Here is a 26,964-nt window from a genome sequence, read left to right on the forward strand (position 1 = left end):
CCACAGCATGTTGTGGGCACAGCACCGAGCCTCCCTGACCTCAGGGCCCTGAGAAGCATGGCGAGGGTCAGTGCCACCTCCAGTCCCTGCTGGTGTTGAAAGCACCGGGCCCAGCAGGCAGTTAGGGGGAGGGGTGGGATGCCTCTGATCCAGAGGGATCTCAGGTCTATCTAGAGAACAGACAAGATCCCAGGGCAGCATCAGAGCCAGGTGCACGCAGGAAGTGACACCTGCTCAGGCCGTTTAACCCCTTGGAGCCCAGGCCCTCATGAGGGGACAGGGGGCTGGGGGACAGGGCTGCTGAAGCTGGCGGGGACAGAGGTCTCAGCCTGGCTGCATGAGAATCACCTGGGAGCCTCCAAAATCCCCATGCCCAGCCCACACCCTACATCCCTTGCATCAGGATCTCTGGGGTAGGGTGGTATCAGGCCTGCTTTAAAAAAAAAAAATGGTGGTAAGATGGGCTTCCCTGATAGCTCAGTTGGTATAGAATCCGCCTGCAATGCAGGGGACCCTGGTTCAATTCCTGGGTCGGGAAGATTTGCTGGAGAAGGGATAGGCTACCCACTCCGGTATTCTTGGGCTTCCCTTGTGGCTCAGTTGGTAAAGAATCCGCCTGCAATGCCAACCCGTAACTCGTGCCCATTAAACAACTCCCCCTTCCCCCAGCCCCTGATTCCACCATCCACTTTCTGTCTCCATGAACTGACTCCTCTAGGAAACTCTCAAGTGGAATCAAGCAGCAGTCTTCGCCTTTGCTGACTGGCTTCTTTCACTCGGCATCATGTCCTCAAGGTTCGTGCATGTCCTCCTATTTGTTAGGACTTCCTTCCCTTTTAAAGCTAGTAATAACCCACCCCGTGACAGGCCACACTGTTTACCCAACATCTCTGATGGACACTTGAACTGTTACCAGGTTTCCCTGCCTTTCAAGCTCCCAGGTGTTCTGAGGTGCAGGCCGGTGGGTCTGGGTGTGCCCCTGGCTCCCTGGAGTGTAGCATGTGGTCATCACGCCCAGCTCTTCTGCCACTGGTGCTCTCAGGGGTTATCATGTCCAAACAGAGCTGGAGGCAGCTCCCTTCCCCCCAGCCAACACCCTTGCAGACCTGCAGCCCGGTGGTACCACCTAGAGCATTTGAGCAGCCCCCTGGGGACACCTGCCCCGCCGCTGTGGCTCCCCTTACACCGACCTGGTCCTGTAGTTACAAGGCAGGGCAGGCCAGCGGGTCATAGCACAACTGTTGGGGGTCTCCAGTCTCACCTGTCCTCAGCCACCTGCTCTCCCCCCAACCCCTCCCAAACACCCCTCCCACCCCCACTTCCATCTGCTGGAGCCCTTCTCCCAGGGGAGCATGGAAGGAGCCAAAGGAATCCATGCTTACAAACCAAAACTCAGGTCTGACAATATTTCAGTAAGCGTGTGTGCAAGAAAATGATCACCTTGTTCACTAATTTATTCAATAAGCGCTTTGTGTCAGGCACTAGGCTATACTTTGATAGATAGGATCCTTGACTTCAAGGAAGGAATTAGGCTTTCCGGGTGGCTAGTGGTAAAGAACCCTCCTGCCAATGCAGGAGACCTGACACGTGGGTTTGATCCCTGGGTCGGGAAGATGCCCTGGAGGAGGGCCTGGCAACCCACTCCAGTATTCTTGCCTTGATAATCCCATGGACAGAGGAGCCTGGAGGGCTAAAGTCCATGGGGTCGCAGAGTCCGACATGACTGAAGCAACCCCAGCGCACTGCCCCATCAGATTGGCTCCCCTGGGATTCGAACCCGGAGCTAGACCCTTCCTTGGTCCCTCCCACATTCTCCAGGCAGAAGACCACGCCCTCCCAGTGGGGGCGGGGGCGGGCCCGACTAACCCGAGTACTTATGATATGCAAATTAGGCCCCGCCCCCAGGCGGGATATTTTCCCAGACTCCTCCGCTCCTCCTGTGGACAAACACAGCCTAGGCGGTGCCCGACGGGGCGCGCCTCCGACAGCCCGCCCCGCCCCCCGCCCCACCCCCACTCCCCAGAGCTCGTCCGCGGCAGCCCGCGCCCGTTGGGCCTCACGTCGCGAGCGTAGGGGGAGCGCGAGGCCCCAAAAGCCCTTGAGGGAGGCGCGCGCCCGCCGGAAGCCGCGTCCTCGGCACGGCCACTGCCCGCGGCGCCGGAAGCGGTCGCGCGCGCTGTGGCTCCGGAAGTGGTTCCGGCCGGCGGGGTCTCTGAAGCGGGCCGCGCGGGGGGAGGCGGCTGCGGACGGGCTGGAGGCCGGAGCCCATGGCGGAGGGCGGCGGGCGGGCCGGGCCGGCGCCCGCAGGTAACGTGCGCGCGCGGCCGCCGGGCGGCGGGGGCGGCGGGGGCCGAGGCAGTCGCGCCCAAGCCCCGTCGGCTCGTGACCGGCAGGGCCTCACGGAGCCGCCGGGGTCGGTCAGCGCGGCTCGCCGGGGCCCGGGTGCTCGGCTTCCTCTCCTGTGGAGCTTGCGTGGTCACTGTCAGCCCGCTGGCCTGGGGGGTTGGAGGCGACACTCCCCGCCCCCAACCGTCAAGAGAGGACGTAGGTCATTCTCCAGTTCTGAGCGCACCAGAGGTGTGGAAAGCCGCAGGGGTCAGCCCTTATTTCTGTTGCCCCCACTCCAGCCCTAGCACGGGCAAGGGACCGCGATAACGCCACCTCCAGCGAGCTGTCAGTGACACAGCAGGTCCGCTGCAGGGGCCCTGGCCCCCCGCCGGGGAGGCAGCCCTGACAGACTTTAGCGGGCTAGAAAGGCTCACGCCCACTGCCCAGAATAGCCACGGGACTGGGGGGTCACACCTTGAAATCTTCTGCTGTGCAGGTGTGAATCTGCAGGGGGAGTGCATTTGCTCGCGGTCGGGAGCGGCTTCCTCTCAATCTGTGGGCTGGGGTGGGTGGGTGGCGGTTCCCCTCCGTGCCTGTTTGAGTTTGCCCTGGGTACTAGGTGCTTCTGTGTGCTGCGGACGGTACACGCACGTCCAATGAGATACCCCTCCGGAGTTAGTTAGGTAGTAATAAACTAAGAATTGTTTTACTCTTACTCCTAAATGTGCCAGAATTTAAGATATAATGTTGATTTGGAGACAGGTGCGAGTAGTGCTTTTCATCCTTCCCTCCATTCATTCATCCAATGAACAGTTGGTTGAGGAACTGATACCCCAGTGAACAAAAACACAAACAAAGCCCCTTCCATCCCAGGCTTTGGTTGGTATCGACTAGCCCCAGGTACAGCCAGACCTTAGGGTCCTGGACATCATTTCCTGTGAGAGTGAGGGAAGGACTGAGAGGAGTCCAGTAGGATGAGGAGGGTTGCCAGCTGCTTCCCGGTGTGGAGGGTGGTCTGGGGGAAGGAAGGCAGACTGACTCTGCTCTGCACACAGGCACCCTAATATCCAGGCGGTGCTGTTTAAGCGTTTACTGTGTTGCTGGCCTGGGAGTAGAGGGGTCAAGGTTGATGCTTAAGTGGTGTATGGTCGTTGGAGAAGCTGATCAGAAAAATGCAAACAAAGTTACCTTGAATCTGGAGCTCCTCGGTGGTAGGTTGGAAGAGGCCAACAAGGGCAGGCTTGGAGGAGAACTTCGCAAAAGTGTGTCAGTTTCCTTACACCTTCTGAATCTTATTCCTGCTTTGAACTTTTCCACTCTGTGGGTAACTCAGTGGAGAATAACTTCTGGAGGAGGATTGGCCTGGGGGCCCACGGGCTTCTCGATGCCTTGATCTGCTGAGGCCTGGTCGTGGCGGGTGCTTGAGTGACCCTCCCTGCTCTGCTCAATGACCTGGGGCCTTTGTGTCTAACCTCTGCTATTGAACTGTCAAATCCTGGAGTGTACTATGGCCCAGTCCTGTACACAGTAGGTAGGCAAAACATCTGATTTGGATATGAAAAGCAGCTTCAGGATTGGAGAGCCCACCTGTGGCAGGGTCACAGGCTAGGCCGCCTGGCACTGTGGGGACTTGGTGAAGCAGTCTGAGTTCATGCTCTTTCCTTCTGCCTCCTGTCTATGTAATTAAGTTTATAGAACTCTTAATTATCTGGAGACGTTTAAGCTTCCATGTTGAGGTGAGGAGCTCAATTACAGTTGCCCTTTGACAACCCAGAGGGTTACCAGAGCTCCGCCACAGTCAGAAATCCTTCTTTGACTTCACAGCTGACCCTCCATATTTGAGGTTCTGCATCCAAGGATCAGCCAGCCGTGGACTGTGTAGTGTAGTGTGTTTTTAGTGAAAAAAATCTGTGTGCAAATGGACCCACGTAGTTCAGACCATGCTATTCAAGGGTCAGCTGTAGGTATGTCATTGTACAAAATTTGTTGACTACAGTTCACTGTTGGGACAACTTGGGGGTCCTCTGCATGTGAGGTTCCCGGACATCTGGGGATTCCACCAGGCACCAACCACAGTGCAGTGTTGTGGTATTTACTGCTGAAAATATCCACGTATAAGTGGACCCCTGCAGATCAAACATGCATTGTTGAAGAGTGAATAGTATTTGGGGTCTAGTCGATTCAGGATGTGATAGCAGAGTAGACTGGATGGCTTATAAACAACAGAAATTTATTTTTCACAGCTCTGGTGGCTGGTAAGTCCAGGACCAAGGTACTGGCATATTTCGTGTCCAATGAGGGCTTCCTGGTTCATAGATGGCCATCTTCTTGTCGTGTCCTCACGTGGCAGAGGGCCATGGAACTCTCCAGGGTCTCTTTTATAAAGGTGCTAATCCTATTCATGACAGCTTCGCCCTCGTGACCTAATTAACCACTAAGGTCCTACCTACCTCTTAATAATCACCTGGGTGTTAGGACTCCTAGCATATCATTTGGCAGAACATTTTGGGAGACACGAGCATCCCATTTATAGCAACTACTCTTCCCATTCCTCACTTAACTTTGATGCCCCTTTCTGACTTCCCTGGTGGCTCAGACGGTAAAGCGTCTGTCTACAACGTGGGAGACCCTGGTTCGATCCCTGGGTTGGGAAGATCCCTTGGAGAAGGAAATGGCAATCCACTCCAGTACTATTGCCTGGAAAATCCCATGGACAGAGGAGCCTAGTAGGCTACAGTCCATGGAGTTGCAAAGGGTTGGACACGACTGAGCTATTTCACTCACTCTGACATATTATGTTATTTACGTTAAGCTCTTTTCTGGGCAATTGATTGTTTTATTTATCTTTTGATTTTAATGAGAGAATTTCTACTGTCTAGTAGGGTAGATGTCTTCTCATACATACTGAATAAGCTGAAAGTGTTTCTTATTTTTATTTCCAAATAAACCTTTAGAATATTTTGGTCATATCTCATGTAAAGGCCCCAGAGAGATTTGTTAAATCCCTTAATTTATTTGGTATCATTTAAAATTTCCCTAGCCCTGACTCTCATCCCGTACACTGTGTGGTTTGTACCATCCATTCCAGCCTTTATTGTTTCTCAGTTTTATAGTCTTCATTATATAGGTCTGGCTTTCTATTTATATCATTGTATTTTAAACTTTTTTCCTTTTTACTGAGGTGCAGCTTATATTCAGTAAAGTGCACCCATCTGAGGTACCAAAATGTGTGTCACTCACGGGGACTCCTGTGTGGCGAGGCTGTTGCCTAGATCAGCATGGCAGAGTCATTCGTGTTATAAGGAGCAGTATTTTTTTTTGGTACTGAATTTTGCTAAATTCAAGCATCTATTTGTAACGTAGGAGAGGATTATATGTTTTTTCCCCCAATACTGACATTTTTGGAATAAATTAGAGTAATTTTGTGTTGACTTATTTTTTATTTTTTGGCCACACTGAGGCATGTGGGATCTTAGTTCCCTGCCTAGGGGTGGAACCCAGGCCCCCTTCAGTGGAAGTTTGGAGTCTTAAGCACTGGACCACCAGGGAAGTCCTGTGATGACTTTTTTTGATGTATATTTCAAATTTTGCTTTGCTAATATATTATTTAGGATCTTCTCTGTTCTTAAGTAGGTTTGGATTTTGATGCCTCACCCCGCCAAAAGTTTTAAACGTTATATTCTTGCCTGGTTTGATGTTGGGCACATGCTAGCTTTATTCAAGGAGATTTTCTACGTCTCTCTGGCTCTGGAAGTTTCTGGAGGCAGGGGAATAATGTACTATTGTTGAAAGTTGGAGAGCACTCTCTCAGTGGGAAGGGCTGCCTTGGTGGCTCAGGCAGTAAAGAAACCGCCTGCAGTGCTGAGACGTGGGTTCGATCCCTGGGTCGGAAAAATCCCCTGGAGAAGGGAATGGCAACCCACTCCAGTACTCTTGCCTGGAGCGTTCTATGGACAGAGGAGCCTGGTGGGCTACAGTCCATGGGGTCGCCAAGAGTGGGACACGACTGAAGGATTAACCCTGTCCTTGGTGGGCGGCACCCCTGCTGGGCCTCCCAGAGCTGACAGGCGCCCCTCTCTTCAGTGCAGGTCCTAATCTGAAGGAGTGGCTGAGGGAGCAGTTCTGTGACCACCCGCTGGAGCATTGTGAGGACACGAGGCTGCACGACGCTGCCTACGTGGGGGACCTGCAGACCCTGCGGAGCCTGCTGCAGGAAGAGAGCTACCGGAGGTGAGTGCTGCTGAGGTGCTGCCCGGAGCCCGGGAGCCCCTGATACTTTCCAACTCCAGAGGGCGGGGAGTGAGGGGACTGAGGGAAGCACCATCAGGCTTGTGGGCGGTAGCCAGAGAGGCAGGGCATGGAGACCTGAGTTCAGGTCCAGCTCCATCAGTGACCGTCTGGTGCTGTCCGGGTGTCAGCTTCCCTGAGGTTACCCCTGATGCCAGCCTCGTTATCTCTTCAGCAGCGGCCCTGCTCCTTTGCGAGCCTCATCTGGTTTTTACCCTAAGTCGGGTACAAAAAGTCTCCTCCTTGAAGTGTTGCATCGGGTCCCCCGTGTGTCCAGCCTTCCTGACGGACCGCACCTGGCAGGACCCCTGACGTGCTCTTCCCTGGCTTTTCAGGCCCTCAGGCGTCGGCCTGCAGGGCGCAGGGCTCAGCCTCTGGCCCGCTGTCTCGTCACCCAGGGAGATCTGGATGCCTACCTTCTGGCTCCTTTTGTCGATAGCGCCCTGCCTGTTGCCTTGCCACCTCCCGTGATCAGTAGCATCAGAGTCTTGCTATCACGTCTCCCTCCTTGAGACACCCGGGGGAGCACAGAGACTCTGCTGGCTGTCTATGTGTCTGAGATTGGAGTCTCAGATAGGTTTGAAACTCATCTGCAGCTGGAAACTCCAGGCTTTTTCTGTGTGTCTGTTTCCCCTTTGGGCCTAGGCTGGCAGTGAGTTGATGGGAGAAATGCCTGCATATTGATCCTGAAATTTGTACCCTCTTTTTTGTGGACTGTTCGCAAGAGAAGGATTTCTAACAATACAGAAAAAGGTTTTCTCCTTCCCTTCTAATGTCTTAGCATCATTTCATTAGAACAGATATTTTATTAAAAATAGTCTCAAATGTCCAGAAAGGTTCATCATACAGAGCGAATAGATGGACTGCACGTGAGTATCTAATATCAATGACTCAAGTCAGAAGAAAGCATTAAACTTTTGTGGTACTGCAGATGTAACAATAGAACAAAGGAGAGTTAAGCTAGGTGTTAGACCAGGTAGTTTCATACTGCTTTTTCAAGTACTGTTTTTGTTTCTTCTAATACTTGGGATCCACAAATCTCCAGTGTTTGATGGTATTTTTCTGTTGGGATATATTTCTTTGGTGATGAGTGCTTGGAGCATTCCTTGGCCTCCTTGGCCAGTGGAAGCGAGTTCACAGCTGAAGGAGGAGCCCTGGCCCACTGCGTGTTTCTGGGTCACTGCTTCGGTGATCTGGATCCTTGGGCTTTGTTCAGAGTCGGGAGCGTGAGGTGACGTGCGCCTCGGCTGGTGACGTGGTAGGTCCGTGTACTGCACGGCCGTGGCGTTCCTTGACGGGGCTCTCGGTTTGAGTGCCACTTTCCGTGCGGGCTGAGCCTGGCCGGTGTCCCTCTGCTGTGGCGCTCTTGGCGCCGGTGCTGTCTGGCTGTGCCTCAGGTTTCCTGGTCTGTGGGCTGGGGCTCCTGCGGCAGGCGTGGGCCTGGCAGGGGGAGTGTGTGAAAGCGTCTCCTGCAGCCGAGCCCTTGGGGGCGTTCTTAACGCGAGGGCTGCCCCCTGCTCCCAGCTGGCGTGTCCTGCGCCTCCCAGCCTGGCTCCCTGTGCTCTCTCTCAGCCGCATCAACGAGAAGTCCGTGTGGTGCTGCGGCTGGCTCCCCTGCACGCCCCTGCGAATCGCCGCCACCGCGGGCCACGGGAACTGCGTGGACTTCCTGATCCGCAAGGGGGCCGAGGTGGACCTGGTGGACGTGAAGGGACAGACGGCCCTGTACGTGGCTGTGGTGAACGGGCACCTGGAGAGCGCCCAGATCCTCCTGGAGGCCGGCGCCGACCCCAACGGAAGCCGGCACCACCGCAGCACGCCCGTCTACCACGCCTCGCGCGTGGGCCGGGCGGACATCCTGAAGGCCCTCATCAGGTCAGTGCTTGGGTTGCGCCCCGCCGCCGCAGCGGCCACTGAGGGGCCCGTGTCTGCAGCCACCTTCTCATTCCTTATTTTCTCCCCATCTCAAAGTAGGCTTGTGACAGGATTTGTCCGTTTTGTCTTTTTAAAGAGTTGCTTCTTAGCTTTATCAGTTCTCTTATTTTCTTACTGGTTAATTTCTATTTTTGTCTATCTTTTTCCCTCTTTTCCTTGATTTTCCTTTACTTTTTCTCTAACTTTTTGAGTTGCATGCTTATTCATTGTTTTCTTGATTAACAATGTAAACTTTTAAGGTTATTAACTTACTTTTGCCTAGAGCTTTGTTTTTGCTGAACTTTTAAAATAGGCATAAGTGAAGTTGATTTCCTCTTTGTTTTTATAGGTTTTGAGGCTCTTAACAGTTTAATAAAAACCTCTGTGAACTTTTAATTTTATTGTATTGTGCCCAGATAATACAGACCATATAATGTCCATGTTGATTCTTTTTTAAAAAAATTATTTTTTAAAATCAGGTTGCTTTGTTGTGGATCCTTGTAACAAAGTACAAATCACAGGTGTTGTAGTTTCATAGGACAAGGTGGTAACTTCAGTTAATGCTATTCAGACTCCCTCTCTCTGTTTTTTACATTTTTAACCGTTGGATCTGCCCCAGATTCAGAGAAGTCTGTTAGTATCTAATTACTGTTGTGATTTGTCAGTTTCCCCTTGTATTTCTCATAATTTTGCTTACTGTATGTTGATGCTAATTGGGCTCATAAAAATTCTTGCCTGTGGATTATGCCCTGTATGAGAGCAAGAGGAAACCATTGGTTTCATTGAGGGTTCATTTAGGTAACATTCTGTCACTTGTAGTTTGAATCTTAGTGGTTTAAGTAACTCTTTGTGTCTTTGTGTGCTCACTGTTACTATTTGACTGGGATTCTTTGTTTCTGAATACAATTAACATTATCGCTGTAGCTGATTTTAGGTTTGTTTCTATTATCTTTCTGTCTTAACTATACAATGTCTGTGTTCCATGATTTGTGTTTTCTTTGCTTTCCCTTTCTGTTATTTTAGACGGTTTATGGTCTTACTTTAATTGCACTAATGATTGTCATTTAATCAGTTTGATTGAGATTGCATCTTCAGTCCTGTGCTCCAGTGAGTTATTTCTACCACTGATGCTTTCTCTCCCCTCCCTTGCTCTGGAGGCAGTTTGTTATGTGGTTGGACTGAGTGGAGTTTATTTAGCCGGTTGTCTGTGTCAGGAAGGACTGCGGAGGACTACAGCATTGTTACAGGCCACGGTGGGCGGTTCTGAGGGCATCTGACCCAGTGCAGACATGGTTTTTAAATTAGGTGTTGAAAATATATTTATTATATCAGAAAGTTTTATGTATCACATGGCTCTGGAATTGGCTTTTGGAAAGATAAATGAGGGTGACATGGTTGTTAGGTTAGAGGGATAAAGGAATGCAATGCTTTCCCCCCCCTTCTTTTTAAGGATTTCTAGCCCAAGAATCTAAGGCATTTCAGTACCATATCTTTGCATCTTGGAGAATGTAAGTCATTAATTTGGAAATGGATCCAGTAGGGTCAATCCAGGGCTTCCCTGGTAGCTCAGCTGGTGAAGAATCTGCCTGCAATTCAGGAGACCCCAGTTTGATTCCTGGGTCGGGAACATCCGCTGGAGAAGGGATAGGCTACCCACCCCAGTATTCTTGGGCTTCCCTTGTGGCTCAGCTGGTAGAGAATCTGCCTGCAATGCGGGAGACCTGGGTTCGATCCCTCGTTTGGGAAGATCCCCTGGAGAAGGGAAAGGCTACCCACTCCAGTATTCTGGCCTGGAGAATTCTGTGGACTGTATAGTCCATGGGGTTGCAAAGAGTCGGACATGACTGAATGACTTTCACTTTCAGTGATAAAGAACCCGCCTGCCAATGCAGGAGATGTGAGTTTGATCCCTGGGTCAGATAGATCTCCTGGAGGAGGAAATGGCACCCCCCTTCATTATTCCTGCCTGGGAAATCCCATGGGCAGAGGAGCCTGGCGGGCTGCCTACAGGCCGCAAAGAGTCAGACACAACTGATGACTGAGCACAGGCAGAGGATCAGTCCATGAAATTTCGTCCTGGTTCCACACATCCCACTGGGCACTTCAGTCAGTTCATGATGCACTGCTGCTTTGAACTAGCCGCAGGCTTGACTCTGAGATACATGCCCAGATGCCTTTCTTGATACAGCGTCACTCAGACATTCTGTTTCCTGCTGGAGCGCAGGATGTCACTTGTGCGGTGAGGTACCAAGAACATATACTATTGTAAAGTTTCCTATCTTCTAAACGACCCGATAATTGACTTCTGAAGAATGAAGTTAAGTTACTGAACAAATAACACAACCTACATATAGTCCAAACTCAACTCCTGCCTTCCCTGTGTCCCTGTCCCTCACGGGCAGGGCACTCTCTGTCACTATTGTGGTCTGAGGTCCCTCTGCAAGTAGCCTCCGTTTTGTTACTTCTCATTGCCCTTGGTGTTTTGTTTTATAAAGGTAAGGAGTGGTATTTCTGTGTGTGCAAAAGTTATGTTGATTTATGCAGTTGTTCCATGGTTCCTGGCCAGCGATATTAAAAGCAGTACGGGAATTTTGGAAAATACTCAGGATTAAAATTAACTGGCTCCCAGCCAGTACGTTTTTATGAGCGGATGAAGGCTGTCTTTCCCACAGCTCAGCTAATACCAGATTGTCGTGTTGCCCAAAATGACAAACATTCTGGAAAACATCTTCCTAAGAATAAGGAGGAAACAGATTTCAGTGCTTGAAATCTGGGTCTCTTAATTGGTTGTATGAAATGAAATAGCAGTTTCTGCCTGGTTTGGTTTGTGTGTCAGAAGGTTGTTCCTAGGACAGTTTGTAGAACAGGTGACATGTGCATCTGTAGTGGCTGATGGTGCTCCATGGCGTCAGAGGGGAAGCGGGGTGTCCTTTGAGCCCCTGGGTCCGCGTGCCACCGTTGTCTTCCTCAGCTCCGTGCTGCTGAGACACCACGGTGTCTGTTCTGGGGAAGAGACGGGTGATGAGACAGGATTGCCAGCTGTGAGTGTTGGCCCGCGTGTTTACCAAGCCCTGACAACGCTGCTCTTCTCTCCACCCTGGACCCCTGAACGGTGGACCCCATCGTCATCCCTCTTGCCCTCGTATGAGACAGACTCTGCCGACAGCGTCCTTGAGGCGTCTGGGGGCTGGGAGGGCGGTGGGGGGCCGTGCGCAGTGCTGCCTTCCAGTGTTAGCTCCAGGGCAGGGCGGACTCTCTCAGAAGCCAGGCTCTGTTCTCGGTGCATCTGATCAAGCTGTGCATGGTTTCATTGGTCCCAGTACCGCTGATGTTCCCTTTCGCTCTTTGACCAGGGCGGTGTCTGCCAGCTTTCTATGTTGTGAAGCTCCTCTTTTTCCCTCTGTGATTAATAAATATTTTCGTGGATAGGTACTTTGCAACCATGTATATATCTTATTCCTCATCAAATTTTTAATCCATTTATGTATGTTCGACTCATGGTTTCTTGTGGAGTTAGAGTTATTCCGGGCTCATACGTACTTTGCCTGATTCAGCCCTGGGCTTTGTCATTTCTCCAAGGAGAATGATGTTGAAAAGCCAAGATCTGGACACTGGGAGTGCTTATTGCTTGTCGGGTGTTGCTGTTTGCAGGCGCTGTTACTGGACACGTTTCCATCTACATTCCTGTGTCTATTATACACCGGTGGTTAAAGAGTACAGCCCAAGGCCTTAGTACAGTTCAGCACCTGGACAGCTGTGAAGGTTAGTTCAGGGCTGGGGAGAGTGCTCCCACCTCTGGGACTGCTCTGAGCTGCCCCGTGTCATCCTGCTCTTCTCCCTTTCCAAATGTATGATTTCGACATTGAAAGACCTGGTTCCCCCTTTTTTTTTTCTTTCCTTCTCTGGCCGCACATCATGGCATCCCCAACCAGGGATCGAACCTGCACCCCCTGCAGTGGAAGCAGTCTTAACCACTGGGCCGCCATGGAAGCCCCTCCCCTTACCTCTGATGTGCTTCTTATTCCTCGGTGTAACCAGCTTCCTGTGCTCCTGCCCCTCCCACGCGGGGCTCCTCACCTTCCTCAGCAGGCAGCATCCTTAGCGGGCACCGTCCTGACGAGGCCTGGACTGCGGCACTCTGAGCCAGGCCACCCTCCCTGCTGTGGTCAGTGGCGTCTGCTTAGAGTGAAATGACCAGCAGGTCGTTTGCGCTCGGCCTGGGGAACTTTACACGCCTGATAGAAAGCCCTGTGTTTGGGTGTCTCTGAGCGCAGTGACAAGGGCAGGTGCCTCGAGGGCATCCTGAAGGCTCTGTTGGAGAATGAGGCTTCCAGGTCAGGTGGCTCCTGTATCTGCCGGTGTTGTGTTCATCCTCACATCCAGGCTGCCTATGAGAGTCGGGAGGGGGGTTCCTGGACAGCTGTAAAGGTTAGTTCAGGGCTGGGAGAGTGCTCCCACCTCTGGGGCTGCTCGAAGCTGTAGGCCTTGCAGGCGAATCTGGTGCTCAGAACAGTCTGGCTGCTCTCGATGTTCCGTGGGCCTGAAAGAAGAGCCAGCTTGGTGGGCAGGACGGACAGACACCAGCTGGACCCACAGTGGGTTAAGGTGTTTGCTTTCAGTTTTAGGGATTGCTGTTTACTTTTTTACATTGTGGATATACATGGTTCCAAAGTCAAATCTGTAAACAAAGCGTATTGAAAGAAGTCTAGCTCCTGTCCTCACCTGCTTCATCCCTGCCCTGTAGAGAACCATTGAAGAAGTTTTGTGGTTTATCCTTGTACACTGAACACTAAGCAGACATGCCTACACGTCTAGGTGTGTGTCGTATGCATGTTTGCCGTGGAGCCTTCTTCGCAGGGTGGACGGCAGTGTACTGCCTGCTCCTCGTCCTGCATTCCGCACTCGCCAGTGGCCTGGAGACTGTTCCAGAGCAGCACCTGCCCTGCCCCTTTTCCCTTGTCGGATGGGCCACCTTGGGTTGGCCACCGATCACTCAGTCCCTCCTGATGAACCTGTGGTTGTCACCTGCCTCCGGCTGCTGTGGGTGCTGTTTTAATGAACTGCCTGTGTATACGGCTGTTCGGAGTTTTGCAGATTTTACACATTTCCCTCTGCAGGGATTGCTCCATTTTGTATGACCCCAGAAATGGATAAGACTTCCTTTTTCTTTAAAGCCTGGTCAGTAAGCTTTTGGATCTTCTGCAGTCCAATAGGCAAGAAGTGCTGTCTCTGAGTAGTTTTAATTTGCGTTTCTGTTATGAGCGAGGCTAACCATCCTTTCCTGTGTCTCTGGCTCATGTGCCTGTAGGGCTGTTGATCTCCTTTCAGAACATCTTTTTAGAGTAAGGATGTTAACTGTTCGTTACCTTTTATCCAATTTTTCACTTACTGTTGCTGTTTTTTTGGCATGAAAAAGGTTTTCTTTAATTTTCATATTAAAAAACTTTGTTTTTATATCTTATCCTGTTTGATCTTCCAAATGAACTTTATAATCGACTCATTTAGCTTCAGGGATGTTAATTTTATGTATTTATATTTATAATCAACCTATTTAGGTCTAGGAAGAGTATTTTCATTTATATTAATATGCTTAGTGAAATCTTAATGGTGTTGGGTGTTCTTATCCAAGACTTGGTATGTCTTTCTTGCTTGTGTCTGCTTTTGTGACTTTCAAAAAAAGTTTTTTTTCTAATTATAAAATACAGTTTTCCTCATGCACACTTTGGACGTTTACTGTTAAGTTTATGCTTAGCTGTCTCACTTTAATGTTTATTTTGCCATTAGAAATGAAGTATTTGTCACTTTATCTTGTGACTTGTTTTTGTTTGTATATGTAAAGGCTATTGGTGTAAAACCTGCTACTTCATTGCTTCTTAATTGTGTTTTCATTAATTATCTAGGGCTTTCCAGACATAGTCATGTCCTCTGTAAATAGGAAAAATTACCTCTTCTTTTCCAGTTTTAATCAGCTAATTGCTTTCTCTGTCTAATTGCACTAATACTTTAAAAGAAAAACACGCCTTTAGAAATAGTGGCCAGAAAGTGGGATGGTGTGTCTTGCTCCTGGCTGAGCTGCTGCTCGTGTTTGCCCGTTAGGTGAGATGCTGACTTCTGGGATGAAGAAATATTTTTCATCATGTTAAGGAAATATTCTTCATGTTCTATTTTATCAAGTGTTTTTGAACATGTCTAAGTGTTGAATCTCTAAAGCCTTTTGATGAAAGTGAAAGTGGAGAGTGAAAAAGTTGGCTTAAAGCTCAACATTCAGAAAACGAAGATCATGGCATCTGGTCCCATCACTTCACGGGAAATAGATGGGGAAACAGTGGAAACAGTGTCAGACTTTATTTTTTTGGGCTCCAAAATCACTGCAGATGGTGACTGCAGCCATGAAATTAAAAGACGCTTAGTCCTTGGAAGGAAAGTTATGACCAACCTAGATAGCATATTGAAAAGCAGAGACATTACTTTGCCAACAAAGGTCCATCTAGTCAAGGCTATGGTTTTTCCAGTGATGAACAGGGAGGCCGGGCGTGCTGCAGTCCATGGGGTTTCAAAGGTCGGACACGACTGAGTGACTGAACTGAAGTGTTGAATTTTGTCATATGCCTCTTTTGCGTTTGAGAGAGAATTGTGGCTTTTTCCGTTCAGTTCAGTCTCTCAGTTGTGTCCGACCTTTGAAACCCCATGGACTGCAGCACGCCACGCCTCCCTGTTCATCACCAGCTCCCGGACTTTACTCAAACTCATGTCCACTGAGTCGGTGATGCCATCCAGCCATCTCATCCTCGGTCATCCCCTTCTCCTCCCGCCTTCAGTCTTTCTCAGCATCAGGGTCTTTTCCAATGAGTCAGTTGTTCGCATCAGGTGGCCGAAGTATTGTAGTTTCAGCTTCAGCGTCAGTCCTTTCAATGAATATTCAGGACTGATCTCCTTTAGGATGGACTGATTGGATCTCCTTGCTGTCCAAGGGACTCTCAAGAGTTTTCTCCAACACTACAGTTCAAAAGCATCAATTCTTCGGCGCTCAGCTTTCTTTATAGTCCAACTCTCACATCCATACATGACCACTAGAAAAATTATATCCTTGACAAGACAGACCTTTGTTTGCAAAGTAATGTCTCTGCTTTTTAATATGCTATCTAGGTTGGTCATAACTTTCCTTCCAAGGAGTAAGCATCTTTTAATTTCATGGCTGCAGTCACTACCTGCAGTGGTTTTGGAGCCCCCAAAAACAAAGTCTGCCACTGTTTCCCCACCTGTTTGCCATGAAGTGATGGGACCAAATGCCATGATCTTAGTTTTCTGAATGTTGAGCTTTAAGCCAACTTTTTCACTCTCCTCTTTCACTTTCATCAAGAGGCTTTTTAGTTCTTCTTTGCTTTCTGCCATAAGGGTAGTGTCATTTGCATATCTGAGGTGATTGATATTTCTCCTGGCAATCTTGATTTCAGCTTGTGCTTCTTCCAGCCCAGTGTTTCTCATGATGTACTCTGCATATAAGTTGATAAGCAGGGTAACTATACAGCCTTGACATACTCCCTCCCCTATTTGGAACCAGTCTGTTGTTCCATGTCCAGTTCTAACTGTTGCTTCCTGACCTGCATACAGATTTCTCAAGAGGCAGGTCAGGTGGTCTGGTATTCCCATCTCTTGAAGAATTTTCCACAGTTTATTGTGATCTACACAGTCAAAATCACTGCAGTTGGTGATTGCGGCCATGAAATTAAAGGACGCTTACTCCTTGGAAGGAAAGTTATGACCAACCTAGACAGCATATTAAAAAGCAGAGACATTACTTTGCTAACAAAGGTCTGTCTAATCAAGGCTATGGTTTTTCCAGTGGTCATGTATGGATGTGAGAGTTGGACTATAAAGAAAGCTGAGCACCGAAGAATTGATGCTTTTGAACTGTGGTGTTGGAGAAAACTCTTGAGAGTCCCTTGGACAGCAAGGAGATCCAACCAGTCCATCCTAAAGGAGATCAGTCCTGAATATTCATTGAAAGGACTGATGCTGAAGCTGAAACTCCAATACTTTGGCCACCTGATGCGAAGAGCTGACTCATTTGAAAAGACCCTGATGCTGGGAAAGATTGAGGGCAGGAGGAAAAGAGGATGAGATGGTTAGATGGCATCACCGACTTGAGGGACATGGGTTTGGGTGAACTCTGGGAGTTAGTGATGGACAGGGAGGCCTGGCATGCTGCAGTCCATGGGGTTGCAGAGAGTCGGACACGACTGAGTGACTGAACTGAACTGAACACAGTCAAAGGCTTTGGCATAGTCAATAAGGCAGAAATGGATGTTTTTCTGGAACTCTCTTGCTTTTTCAATGATCCAGAGGATGTTGGCAGTTTGATCTCTGGTTCCTCTGCCTTTTCTAAATCCAGCTTGAACATCTGGAAGTTCACAGTTCATGTATTGTTGAAGCCTGGCTTGGAGAATTTTGAGCAGTACTTTACTAGCGTGTGAGATGAGTGCAATTGTGTAATAGTTTGAGCATTCTTCGGCATTGCCTTTCTTTGGTATTGGAATGAAAACTGACCTTTTTCAGTTCTGTGGCCACTGCTAAGTTTTCCAAATTTGCTGGCATATTGAGTGCAGCACTTTCACAGCATCATCTTTTAAGATTTGAAATAGCTTAACTAGAATTCCATCACCTCCATGTCCACTAGCTTTGTTCATAGTGACGCTTCCTAAGGCCCACTTGACTTCACATTCTAAGATGTCTGGCTCTAGGTGAGTGATCACAGCATCGTGATTATCTGGGTCATGAAGATCTTTTTGTATAGTTCTTCTGTGTATTCTTTCCATCTCTTCTTAGTATCTTCTGCTTCTATTAGGTCTATACCATTTCTGTCCTTTATTGAGCCCATCTTTGCATGAAATGTTCCCTTGGTATCTCTAATTTTCTTGAAGAGATCTCTAGTCTTTTCCCATTCTGTTGTTTTCCTCTATTTGCACTGATCACTGAGGAAGGCTTTCTTCTCTCTCCTTGCTGTTCTTTGGAACTCTGCATTCACATGGATATATCTTTCCTTTTCTTCTTTGCTTTTCACTTCTCTTCTTTTCACAGCTATTTGTAAGGCCTCCTCAGATGGCCATTTTGCTTTTTTGCATTTCTTTTTCTTGGGGATGATCTTGCTCCCTGTCTGTTGTACAGTGTCATGAACTGCCATCTGTAGTTCATCAGGCACTCTGTCTATCAGATCTAGTCCCTGAAATCTATTTGTCACTTCCACTGTATAATCGTAAGGGATTTGATTTAGGTCATACCTGAATGGTCTAGTGGTTTTCCCTACTTTCTTCAATTTAAGTCTGAATTTGGCAATAAGGAGTTCATGATCTGAGCCACAGTCAGCTCCCGTTCTTGTTTTTGCTGACTGTATAGAGCTTCTCCATCTTTGGCCGCAAAGAATATAACCAATCTGATTTCGGTATTGACCATCTGGTGATGTCCATGTGTAGAGTTTTCTCTTGTGTTGTTGGAAGAGGGTGTTTGCTATGACCAGTGTGTTCTCTTGGCAAAACTCTGTTAGCCTTTGCCCTGCTTCATTTTGTACTCCAAGATCAAATTTGCCTGTTACTCCAGGTGTTTCTTGACTTCCTGCTTTTGCTCCAGTCCCCTATAATGAAAAGGACATCTTTTTTGGGTGTTCTAGAAGGTTTTGTAGGTCTTCATAGAACCATTCAACTTCAGCTTCTTCATCGTTACTGGTTGGGGCATAGACTTGGATTACCGTGATATTGAATGGTTTGCCGTGGAAACGAACAGAGATCATTCTGTCGTTTCTGAGATTGCATCCAAGTACTGCATATTCTGACTCTTTTGTTGACTATGATGGCTACTCCATTTCTTCTAAGGGATTCTTGCCCACAGCAGTAGATATAATGGTCATCTGAGTTAAATTCACCCACTCCAGTTCATTTTAGTTTGCTGATTCCTAAAATGTCGACGTTCATTCTTGCCATCTCCTGTTGACCACTTCTAATTTGCCTGGATTCATGGACGTGACATTCCAGGTTCCTGTGCAATATTGCTCTTTACAGCACTGGACCTTGCTTCCATCACCAGTCACATCCTCAGCTTTTCCCCTTAGTTCTGTGAATATGATGGATTATGTTAATAGAGTTTCTAATATAGGAACCACCCTTGAAATAACCCCCATGAGGTCATCATGTGTTGCTTTCTTAATGTTTTGGAGTACCTTTGCTGACGTTTTATTGGAGGTTGTAAGTTGATGCTCATAAGTGCAGGTCACTGGTAATTTTTCTTTATGGTGTGACCTTTGTTTGGTTTGGGGTTTATTCTGTTGTTAATTGCATAAGATGAATTTGGGGATTTTCCTTCTTTATCTTTGCTTGAAATAGTTAAAATAGCCATAGGATTCTTGGGTCTTCACAGGTTTGAAAGAATTCCCTTATGAGTTTTCTTGTGTGAGAGGATCCCAAGGTTCTGAACTCCCGTGGTGCCTGCTGGGAGTCATGGGTCCACTGCGAGCAGGGGACGCTCCGGTGCTTGGGGCGTCGGGCCGTCCCCGCAGGCGCTGTCGGGATCTGCTGACCATGCTGGCCTGACTGTCCGTGTGTCTCCCTGCAGGTATGGGGCGGACGTCGATGTCAACCACCACCTGACTCCTGACGCCCAGCCCCCTTTCTCGCGGCGGCTCACCTCCTTGGTGGTCTGCCCGCTGTACATCAGCGCCGCCTACCACAACCTGCAGTGCTTCAAGCTGTTGCTGCAGGCGGGGGCGAACCCGGACTTCAACTGCAACGGCCCCGTCAACACGCAGGGCTTCTACAGGGGCTCGCCTGGCTGTGTCATGGACGCCGTCCTGCGTCACGGCTGCGAGGCGGCCTTCGTCAGCCTGCTGGTGGAGTTCGGAGCCAACCTGAACCTGGTCAAGTGGGAGTCCTTGGGCCCAGAGTCGAGAGGCAGGAGGAAGGTGGACCCTGAGGCGCTGCAGGTCTTTAAAGAAGCCAGAAGTAAGTGGCTTTAATTCAGCTCTGCCTGGCAGTCTCTTTAAATCGGTTGAATGAACCAAGTTGCAGCAATGAAAATAAAATTTCCTAATTAGCACTTGGTCAGAACCTTCAGTTAGGATTAGGAATTTTTAGAACAGTCTTCCAGATTAGTTTCTTTTTAAATTCCTGGACACCAGGGGTTAATAACAAGGAATCTATAAAAGTAAGCGTTCTCAGAGTCCCTGGGACATGTCCTCTTTACCCCTTCGCCCTACTTCGTGATCTGAGGTCCTTTTGCGCTTATGGCGTTTAAGTGTTTGCTTTACAATAGGTTTCAAGCTCTTCCTCCTCTGGGGCCCTCACTCCCCCTTCTTCAGTTCCACTCAAATACCATCATTCTGGATTGTGAACTAAGCCTCATTTTTGCTAGAATTAAGTCTGAGGTTTGCTTATTTATGAAGAAGGCTTTGCCACGGAATTAAGTTGATGGACAGGGAGTTTGGGGTTGATCCATGGCTTGGTCTCGTTATCATTCTCCGGGACTCAGGAGTTGACCCTCGGTGCTCCCTCTGACCTGCCCACACCCGGCCTCTTTCCCGCCTGGGTCTTGAGAGCATCTGAGTGACCACCTTTCCCCAGTCCCTTACCTCTTGAGAACATCTCTGTGTTGTGTTCTTGTTACTGGTTTTCCCTAAACCGATCATTAAAACTTGCTCCTGTTGAGAGTTGGTTACTGGTCAGCTGGAGCCACACTATTAGTTAGGCTGCCTGTGTTCATGCCTGTTTCACGAGGCAGAGACACAATGAGGCTTTTTTTCACCCACAGTAAAATTGTCTACCCTCCTCTGTTGTTTGGTCTGTTCCCCTCAAACCCCTTTGGAGCTTCTGGGGTAGACCAAGAGCAGAGGCTGACAGGGCAAGGATCAGGGCTCGTAGTGGTCAGCTCTAGTTTCTATGCCTAGGGAACTCAGCAGAGGTGAGCAGGTGCTTGGATAGTGAAGACTCTGCTCCTTGTGCAGATGAAGGAGCAGGTAACAGGCCTTTGTCACCAGAGCCGGCTTGCCTCTGAAATTGGGATGCTGGCAGCAAGCATTGGTGTGTCCTGCCTGCCGTCCCCACCAGCCTCTGGTCTGAGGTGATTGGGGAGAAACTGGATTAACTCCCCCTTCCTCTGTCTCTCCTTTCCTCCCACCCGTTCCAGGTGTCCCCAGGTCCCTGCTGAATCTGTGCCGCGTGGCTGTGAGAAGAGCGCTCGGCAAATACCGCCTTCATCTGATCCCCTCGCTGCCTCTGCCAGACCCCATAAAAAAGTTTCTGCTTTACGAGTAGAATTCCGGAGTGCCATTGATTGCAGTGAAGAGGCGGTGGTGACCTGCAGTGCAAGTTGACACCGACTCTCGCCCCGTGACCACGTCCTGTGCTGCCGAGTCCCACCCGGCTGCAGGTGAAGCAGGACTGGCTTTGTTCCCCTGAACTGTGCTCTATCTCAGGTGTTTGGGCATCGGACAGTTTTGGGGTCAGTATCAGTATCAGCCGGGAGGCTCCTACACAACTTGATTTTGTGCTTCCTCAGTCTGTTTGTAAATTAATGCAGTGGGCCTTGAAATGTGAGCAAGTTGGGGCTGAGGCTGGAGGCCTGCTGATATCCTGAGTAGAGAGGACTGGCATCTTCCAGACTGCTTCTGGGTTCACTTCTCAACTTGATGGCTTGATTGCAGTCAAATGAAAAAGGGAGTTTTGGTAAAAAGTAGAGTACAGAGACACAGTTTGTGAACTTGTGAGTTTGTGTTCCCAGCTCCTGGGTTGAACATGTGATGTTTACACACACACGCACACACACATGCACACGCTTTCCTTGCCACCTCAGTGTTCTCTCCATGTGGTGGGGGCGTCATGTCAATTGGCTTCATTCAAGGATGGTTTCCTGGCCACTTGGGTTGGCTTTACTGTCTCAAGGTTAGTACCTACAGTGTTCACAGTCTCTTTAGGTAATGCTCAGAGCTCAACACCTAGCTCCATGCCCAGCTGTGCCTAGCATCATGCCAACAGGTCTCACGAGTTCTCTGCCATTTCACTCTGGGAGCTTCCAGAAGTCCACTGATTTCAGGAGGCACACTGCCTCCATTCGGACCAAGGACCGTCCAGCAGCATCCACTGCCAGTTCTAACAAGTCCACGCACGCACTGTGAAGTGGAAACTTGACTCGTCTTCTGGGTGGTTCAGAGCTTTCAGTTCCGTGGTGTCCTGTGGACAGAACATCTGGTGTTTGGCTGATTGTGCTTCAGTTGTTTGGACCTGATGTCTCGGTAGTTGCTCCTAGAACTGAATAGGGGGATAGCAGTGAGGTTAGAGGTCTCCTGTGGCCTGCTGGGGGCTGGGGGAGGGAGAGGACTGAGCTGGGTTATCACCTGACAGCTCGGCTGTGGTCAGGGCTGCGTGGCCAGATGTGTGTCATGCCGGCACAGGTGGGCCAGTGGCTGCCTCTTTGAAGTATCCAGGTGCCACTGATTGCAGGGAAATCACATCTGGTTGTTGAGGCCTCAGAACCATTGTGTGGATCCATGGAAAGTGTTTAGAAATGGACAGATTTCACATCTGTGTTTAGATTTTCTATAAGAGTTGAACAAATGATATGGGTTTATTTATCAGCATTGTTGTGTGTCTTCACTGACTAGACTACCAGCGTCTGGTCATGGTCTTCGTGATTGAGGATGGAGTTCTGAGTCTGTCTCCTGGTGTGGGTGGACATGTGTTGGAAGCCAGGCAGGCCCATGTGCACACGAATGAGGTCTTAGGGGAGAGAAATCTTTGGTGATTCAGAGGGGAAGATGCAGCCACTGGAGTTCGTTGCAAGCTGAGGCCGCGGCCTCGGAGGCTCAAAAGTGGGCTGTAGGCTGCCGCTCTTGGCTGCAAACCTGCTGGGTGGGTTGCATTCAGAGCTCGGGGTCCCACCTGCAGCAGGAGAGGCGTCCTGAGAGAGGAGGGGCCGCGGGCGGGTGGCAGATGGCATATTTGCCACCAGATCCGAGCACTGCTGAGATTTGGTCTGGGAGAGTGATAGTGTGCCGGTGGCCCTCTCGGGCAGTGGCTTCCACTGCAGCTGTTGGGGGAGGGCTCTCCCTCCTATAGGGAAGGGTTGTAGGATAGCTGGAGCCGCTGGAGAGGGGCGGAGCCACAGGAGGGGGTGGAGCTGCCAGCGAGGGGGCGGAACCACTGGAGGGAGGGTCCCTGGCAAGGCAGCACATCCCCTTCTCAGTCTGGCTAGAGGAGTCTCAGGAGCAGCTCCCTCACCTCACTTTGCACTCCTGCAGCTGCCCTTTGGCCTGGATTCCCTTCCTGGGGCCTGTGCTGCAGGCTCGCAGGACCCTGTGTGCCCTGCCCTGCTGGGCATTGTCTGCAGGGGTTTGTTAGGGACAGAGCCTCCCTGGGGTGGGAGGTGACTGTTCACAGACCTGGAAAGCAGCATCGGGGGCGCTGCCAGGCAGGAGAGGCAGGGGTCCCCGGCTGGCCTGGCACGGTGGCTGTCTGGCTGCTGTGCAGGGTGATGTGAGTGCAGGACTTGTTTCTGGGGGATGGAACCATTTTTCTGGGGTCTCTCTAGAGGACTGGACTGAGTTGATCCTCACTGTTGGGCCTGGCCCAGACCTGGCCAGGGAGGGACTGGGACTCGGGAGGGGTTGAGCCAGGGAGTGGGGGCCCCCGCACCGTGCGCCCCAGAGCGTGGTGGGCTCAGAGCTAGTCATCCTTTATAGAGGCAGGTTGACTTTCTGTGTCCAGCCAGCCTTTAGATAATTTTTTCAGACCCCCAGCAACTGAGGTTCAGCCTCTAGCTTGAAATTCCATATGTGCCACACACGACTCTGAAAACAGCATAGCTGTATACTTAGGGCCATTTCTTCTTGTTTTGAGCCTCACGTTACTAAAGCTCCCTTTTTCTGTTGTTGGCAGGGATAGGTAGGGTACAGACTAGGAAGGAGTCTCTCTCTCCACAGAGCACTTTATAAAAGCCCAGTCTCCAAACCCCGGGGTGCCCACTGCCATGTAGCCAGGAAACGTGGACATGGGTGATGAGGTTGTGGCCCAGAGCACTGTGCCCATGGGGCGGGGCACGACAAACCGATGGGCAGGAGCCGGGGCCCCCAGCCTGTCTCAGGAGTGTGCTCACTTGCTAGGGCGCCTGAGGGCCGTTTGGCTGAAGGAATCCTGTGCTTGGGGCCTTGGCTGCAGTGGACGAGTGGGGCTGAACCTAGGGAGGTGGGGCAGCGCTGAGACCTCGGAGAGGGTTCCGCTTTGGCGTCCTGGTGGGAGTTCCGAATGTATTTCCAAAACCTATCAATGTCATATGTATCCGTGCCCTTTCATGTTATTTTTGGTATTTATGTATTTATTTATTTATGCCCTGCCTTGTTCCAGGAAAGGGTTCAAGGTCGTCATGCTTGGTTTTGATGTTCTCTTTTGACATTTGATAAGTTTTAGTCAACATGTGCTTGTTAAACAGGACGTTTTAAAAAGAAAGGACAATTTCTTTTCAACACAGTTTGCTCATGTTGAATATGTTTCTGTTATCAGGCCTACGTGCCATCATTTTCCCCCTTTCTTCACGGAGCAGTGTAAGAGAGGAGCCTGCAGGCAAGGTTGGACCCAGCCAGGGAAAGTCCGCCTTGGAGAAGAAGGCTCCTCTGTGCTGAGCTCTCTCCTGCCTGGTCCTGAGCAGGCCCGGCTACGGGCCGGCCATGCCTCTCCTGTGGGGCTCTTGTGAGGACACACGGGAGAATGTCTGTGAAAGCACTGGGCACTTGAGCCGTCCTGGTGACGTGTCAGCGCTGTCTCTGTGCACGTGGTCCCTCTTCTCAGCGGATGTGCCTTTGAGGTGATGACGACCTGTGGCCTTGCTGGTCGGCTGGGCTTTGTGCCCGGGGGACAGTGAGAGTCACGGTGACCGTGACACAGGCCTCCTGCACAGGTCAGAAGGGCAAGGATGCGCGTGAAATCACATGGGAAGTCAAGTTTACTCCATTTAGAGGGTTGTCTTTTAGTCTGAGATTATGTTCTTCCTAATTTGGGTGATAAAATGTCTTTTTATGTAATGAAGGTGATAATAGAGGGCAACGTTGTTGGTTTTTTTTAATGCACCTGGTTGCAGAATAAAATGTTGGCTGCCCTTCATCAGATCCCAGAACTTCTTTTTAAGTTGGCCAGGCTCTGAGAACCAGCGTCGGGACCCACAGTCTGTCTATAGCCTGTGTTCACGACTGAGGAGTTCCTCCTGGAGTCTCCAGCGGCCTGTCCGTAGCTGAAGGAGAGCCCATGGTTCTGCTGCCTGGTAGTCCGGGGACAGGCCCTGTGATCACCGGGAGGGTCAGGAGCGCGTGCTTGTGTCTGTGAAGACAGCGCCATCCCTGTGGTGGTGGGCCGCTGGCCACCCCTGAAGGACCCTCCCAGGAAGCGAGCATGGCTCCTCAGTGCGGCTGCTGCTCACCCTGGGCACCTGAGGCACCCCGAGGCTTGGCGCTGGTGGTGGGTGGGCCTTCTGGTGCCGGGGCTCAGGCTCTTCCCCTGCCCTTGGGGCCACCTGCCAGGCACTCAGCGGCTGGGCCTGAGGGGCCTGGGTGCCCCGCCAGCTTGGCTTTCCCTCCTGGAAGTGTCTCATTCAGCCACCTGACATCTCTCCCTGGCTCACTTAGGCCTCACTCTCCTTCTCACGCTCCCCACCCTCCAACCTGACTCCTTTGATGTGGAATAGAATGACTGAAATGCACACATGAGTGGTCAGTGGGATCCTGTCCTCGGAGAGTTCCACGGGAGGGACATGCAGGTTCTGAAGTGCAGTGGTCTGTGGAACATACGCCGTAAATGGTAGGGAGACGGTTGGATGCGGACGTGAGTGAGGGTGGAGGTGGCTTCTGTTGCCTTAACTCATAGTTGCTCAGTGTCTGGAGGGCATGAGGATCCTTTCTTTTTTACATTGCTTGGATCTCAGACCTCTACTGTGTGATGTGTGCGTGTACATGTGTCCAGGTCCGTGTGGTGTCTGAGCGTGGCTGTCCCGTGTGTTAGCACCTCAGTTTGCTGCTGTGGTTTAGCCGGCAGCACCCCTGCGCCTCCCTGCAGTGTTTGCCCAGCCCCCGTGATTTCTGTCTGGTGTTGGGCACGTGCGGTGTGACATGCCCTGGAGCCCACGTGCTGCTGGAGCGCTGGCATCAGCCCTGGGTCCTCCCTTTCTCTTTGATAGTGACCGCGCTTGTCTGCAGCAGCTGGGACCATGGCTGTTGCTGCACTTGGGCCTGGTTAGGAGCTTTCAGAAATGGGATGGGCATCTTTGGTAGGTTACTGTAACTGTAATGAATGCTTTACTCCCCGTTGACTCCCCCCAAATGCCTTAATTCTGTGTACTGTTTATCTCATTGGAGAGAAGAATTGATCACGTGGCATCTTTGTATATGCACTTTAGGTAGAGGAGTGGCTCTCCGGAGAGTTTCTCATAGTTTGCAGAGAGGGGCATCTGTAAATGGGAGTCTACCCGGCTTCTCTCCACTGCTCCGGGGGGCCCCAGTGCTCCAGGGAGGCACTCATAGTGCTGCACAGGTTTAAACTGGGATGAGCCTGTTTCACTTAGTGGGTTTTAGTCTGAAGAGAAAGTGCCCCTAAAATGTCTGAAACACATGACTCTCCATTGTGGTGACACTGTCCCTACAGTGCTCTCTTGGGTGGGGAGGTGGTGGGGACTGTGTCATATGTGACTTATTTTGATAGTGGGAGGGTGAGTTGTGAAGCTTTGGGAATGAATGAACTAAATAAAGCATTTATTCATTTCTCCATGACTCCATGGCATGTCTCTGTATTTGCTATTAATATTTCAGATACTTCCTTTGTTCCTCACACCAGTCCCCAGGCCCATCTGTAGATGTACACCTCTCCTGCTCTGCTGAAAAACGGCCTCACTTTCTGTCTCAAAAACCAGCTGCCTGTGTGGCAGGGATTGCTGGTTCTCCTTCACTATCCATTGTCTGTGTCTATGATAATAGAATCCATGGTTATAACTGGAGACTTGAATGCTCTGAATAAAGTCTTCACTTTCCAGACTTCTTAAAACTAGATGTGGCTGTTTATCATAGTTTCTTCCTGAAATCCCATTAAAATTACAAGGAATTTTAATTTTTTAAAAAAGCATAAATCCACTAAAATGCCTGTAAGTGGCAACAAAGTTTTGGAAACTCTCAAGAAAATAGATGAATGGTAAGTGACTTAGCAGTGCCCAAGAAAATGACATCGTAGGAAAGAACGAGAACAGTTGAGGACCTGGTGTTACTGCAGAGCTCCGGGAAGCTCTGGGGCTGGCAGCTCCAGGCGCCTCTAGAAGTGGATGTGAGGGGAGAAAGCGGTAGGACTGGCCAAAAGCCAGTTTGGAAGCAGCTGAAAGTCTCCACTGCACACAGGTGGGCACTTGTCGCTGCCCTAGCCCACTGGG

The 26,964-nt window shown here is 50.1% G+C and overlaps 1 protein-coding gene across 2 annotated transcripts; it reads left to right on the top strand.

Moving 5' to 3' along the window:
• The first annotated feature begins 1,861 nt into the window (after nt 1-1,861).
• Nucleotides 1,862-26,317, top strand: ASB1 (ankyrin repeat and SOCS box containing 1). 2 transcript variants are annotated; one of them, XM_061412823.1, is made up of 5 exons: nt 1,862-2,307; nt 6,412-6,558; nt 8,188-8,490; nt 19,132-19,517; nt 20,698-26,317. In XM_061412823.1, exons 1-5 carry the CDS (start codon nt 1,877-1,879, stop codon nt 20,823-20,825), a joined length of 1,395 nt encoding a protein of 464 aa, XP_061268807.1. In that variant the 5' UTR covers nt 1,862-1,876; the 3' UTR covers nt 20,826-26,317. The 2 variants fall into 2 exon arrangements, with proteins under 2 accessions (XP_061268807.1, XP_061268808.1); XM_061412824.1 differs by having other exon boundaries at nt 2,186-2,307; nt 6,417-6,558.
• Nucleotides 26,318-26,964: the final 647 nt, after the last annotated feature.

Source organism: Bos javanicus, chromosome 3 (assembly GCF_032452875.1).
Source record: "Bos javanicus breed banteng chromosome 3, ARS-OSU_banteng_1.0, whole genome shotgun sequence".
Classification (NCBI taxonomy): Eukaryota; Metazoa; Chordata; class Mammalia; order Artiodactyla; family Bovidae; genus Bos; species Bos javanicus.

What these genes read in the sequence shown, in the direction of transcription:
- ASB1 (XM_061412823.1), top strand. Translation starts at nt 1,877, where the DNA reads ATGATATGCAAATTAGGCCCCGCCCCCAGGCGGGATATTTTCCCAGAC. An exon ending in ATCCTGAAGGCCCTCATCAG is followed by an intron (nt 8,491 to 19,131) that starts GTCAGTGCTTGG and finishes GTCTCCCTGCAG; the next exon opens with GTATGGGGCGGACGTCGATG. An exon ending in GGTCTTTAAAGAAGCCAGAA is followed by an intron (nt 19,518 to 20,697) that starts GTAAGTGGCTTT and finishes CACCCGTTCCAG; the next exon opens with GTGTCCCCAGGTCCCTGCTG.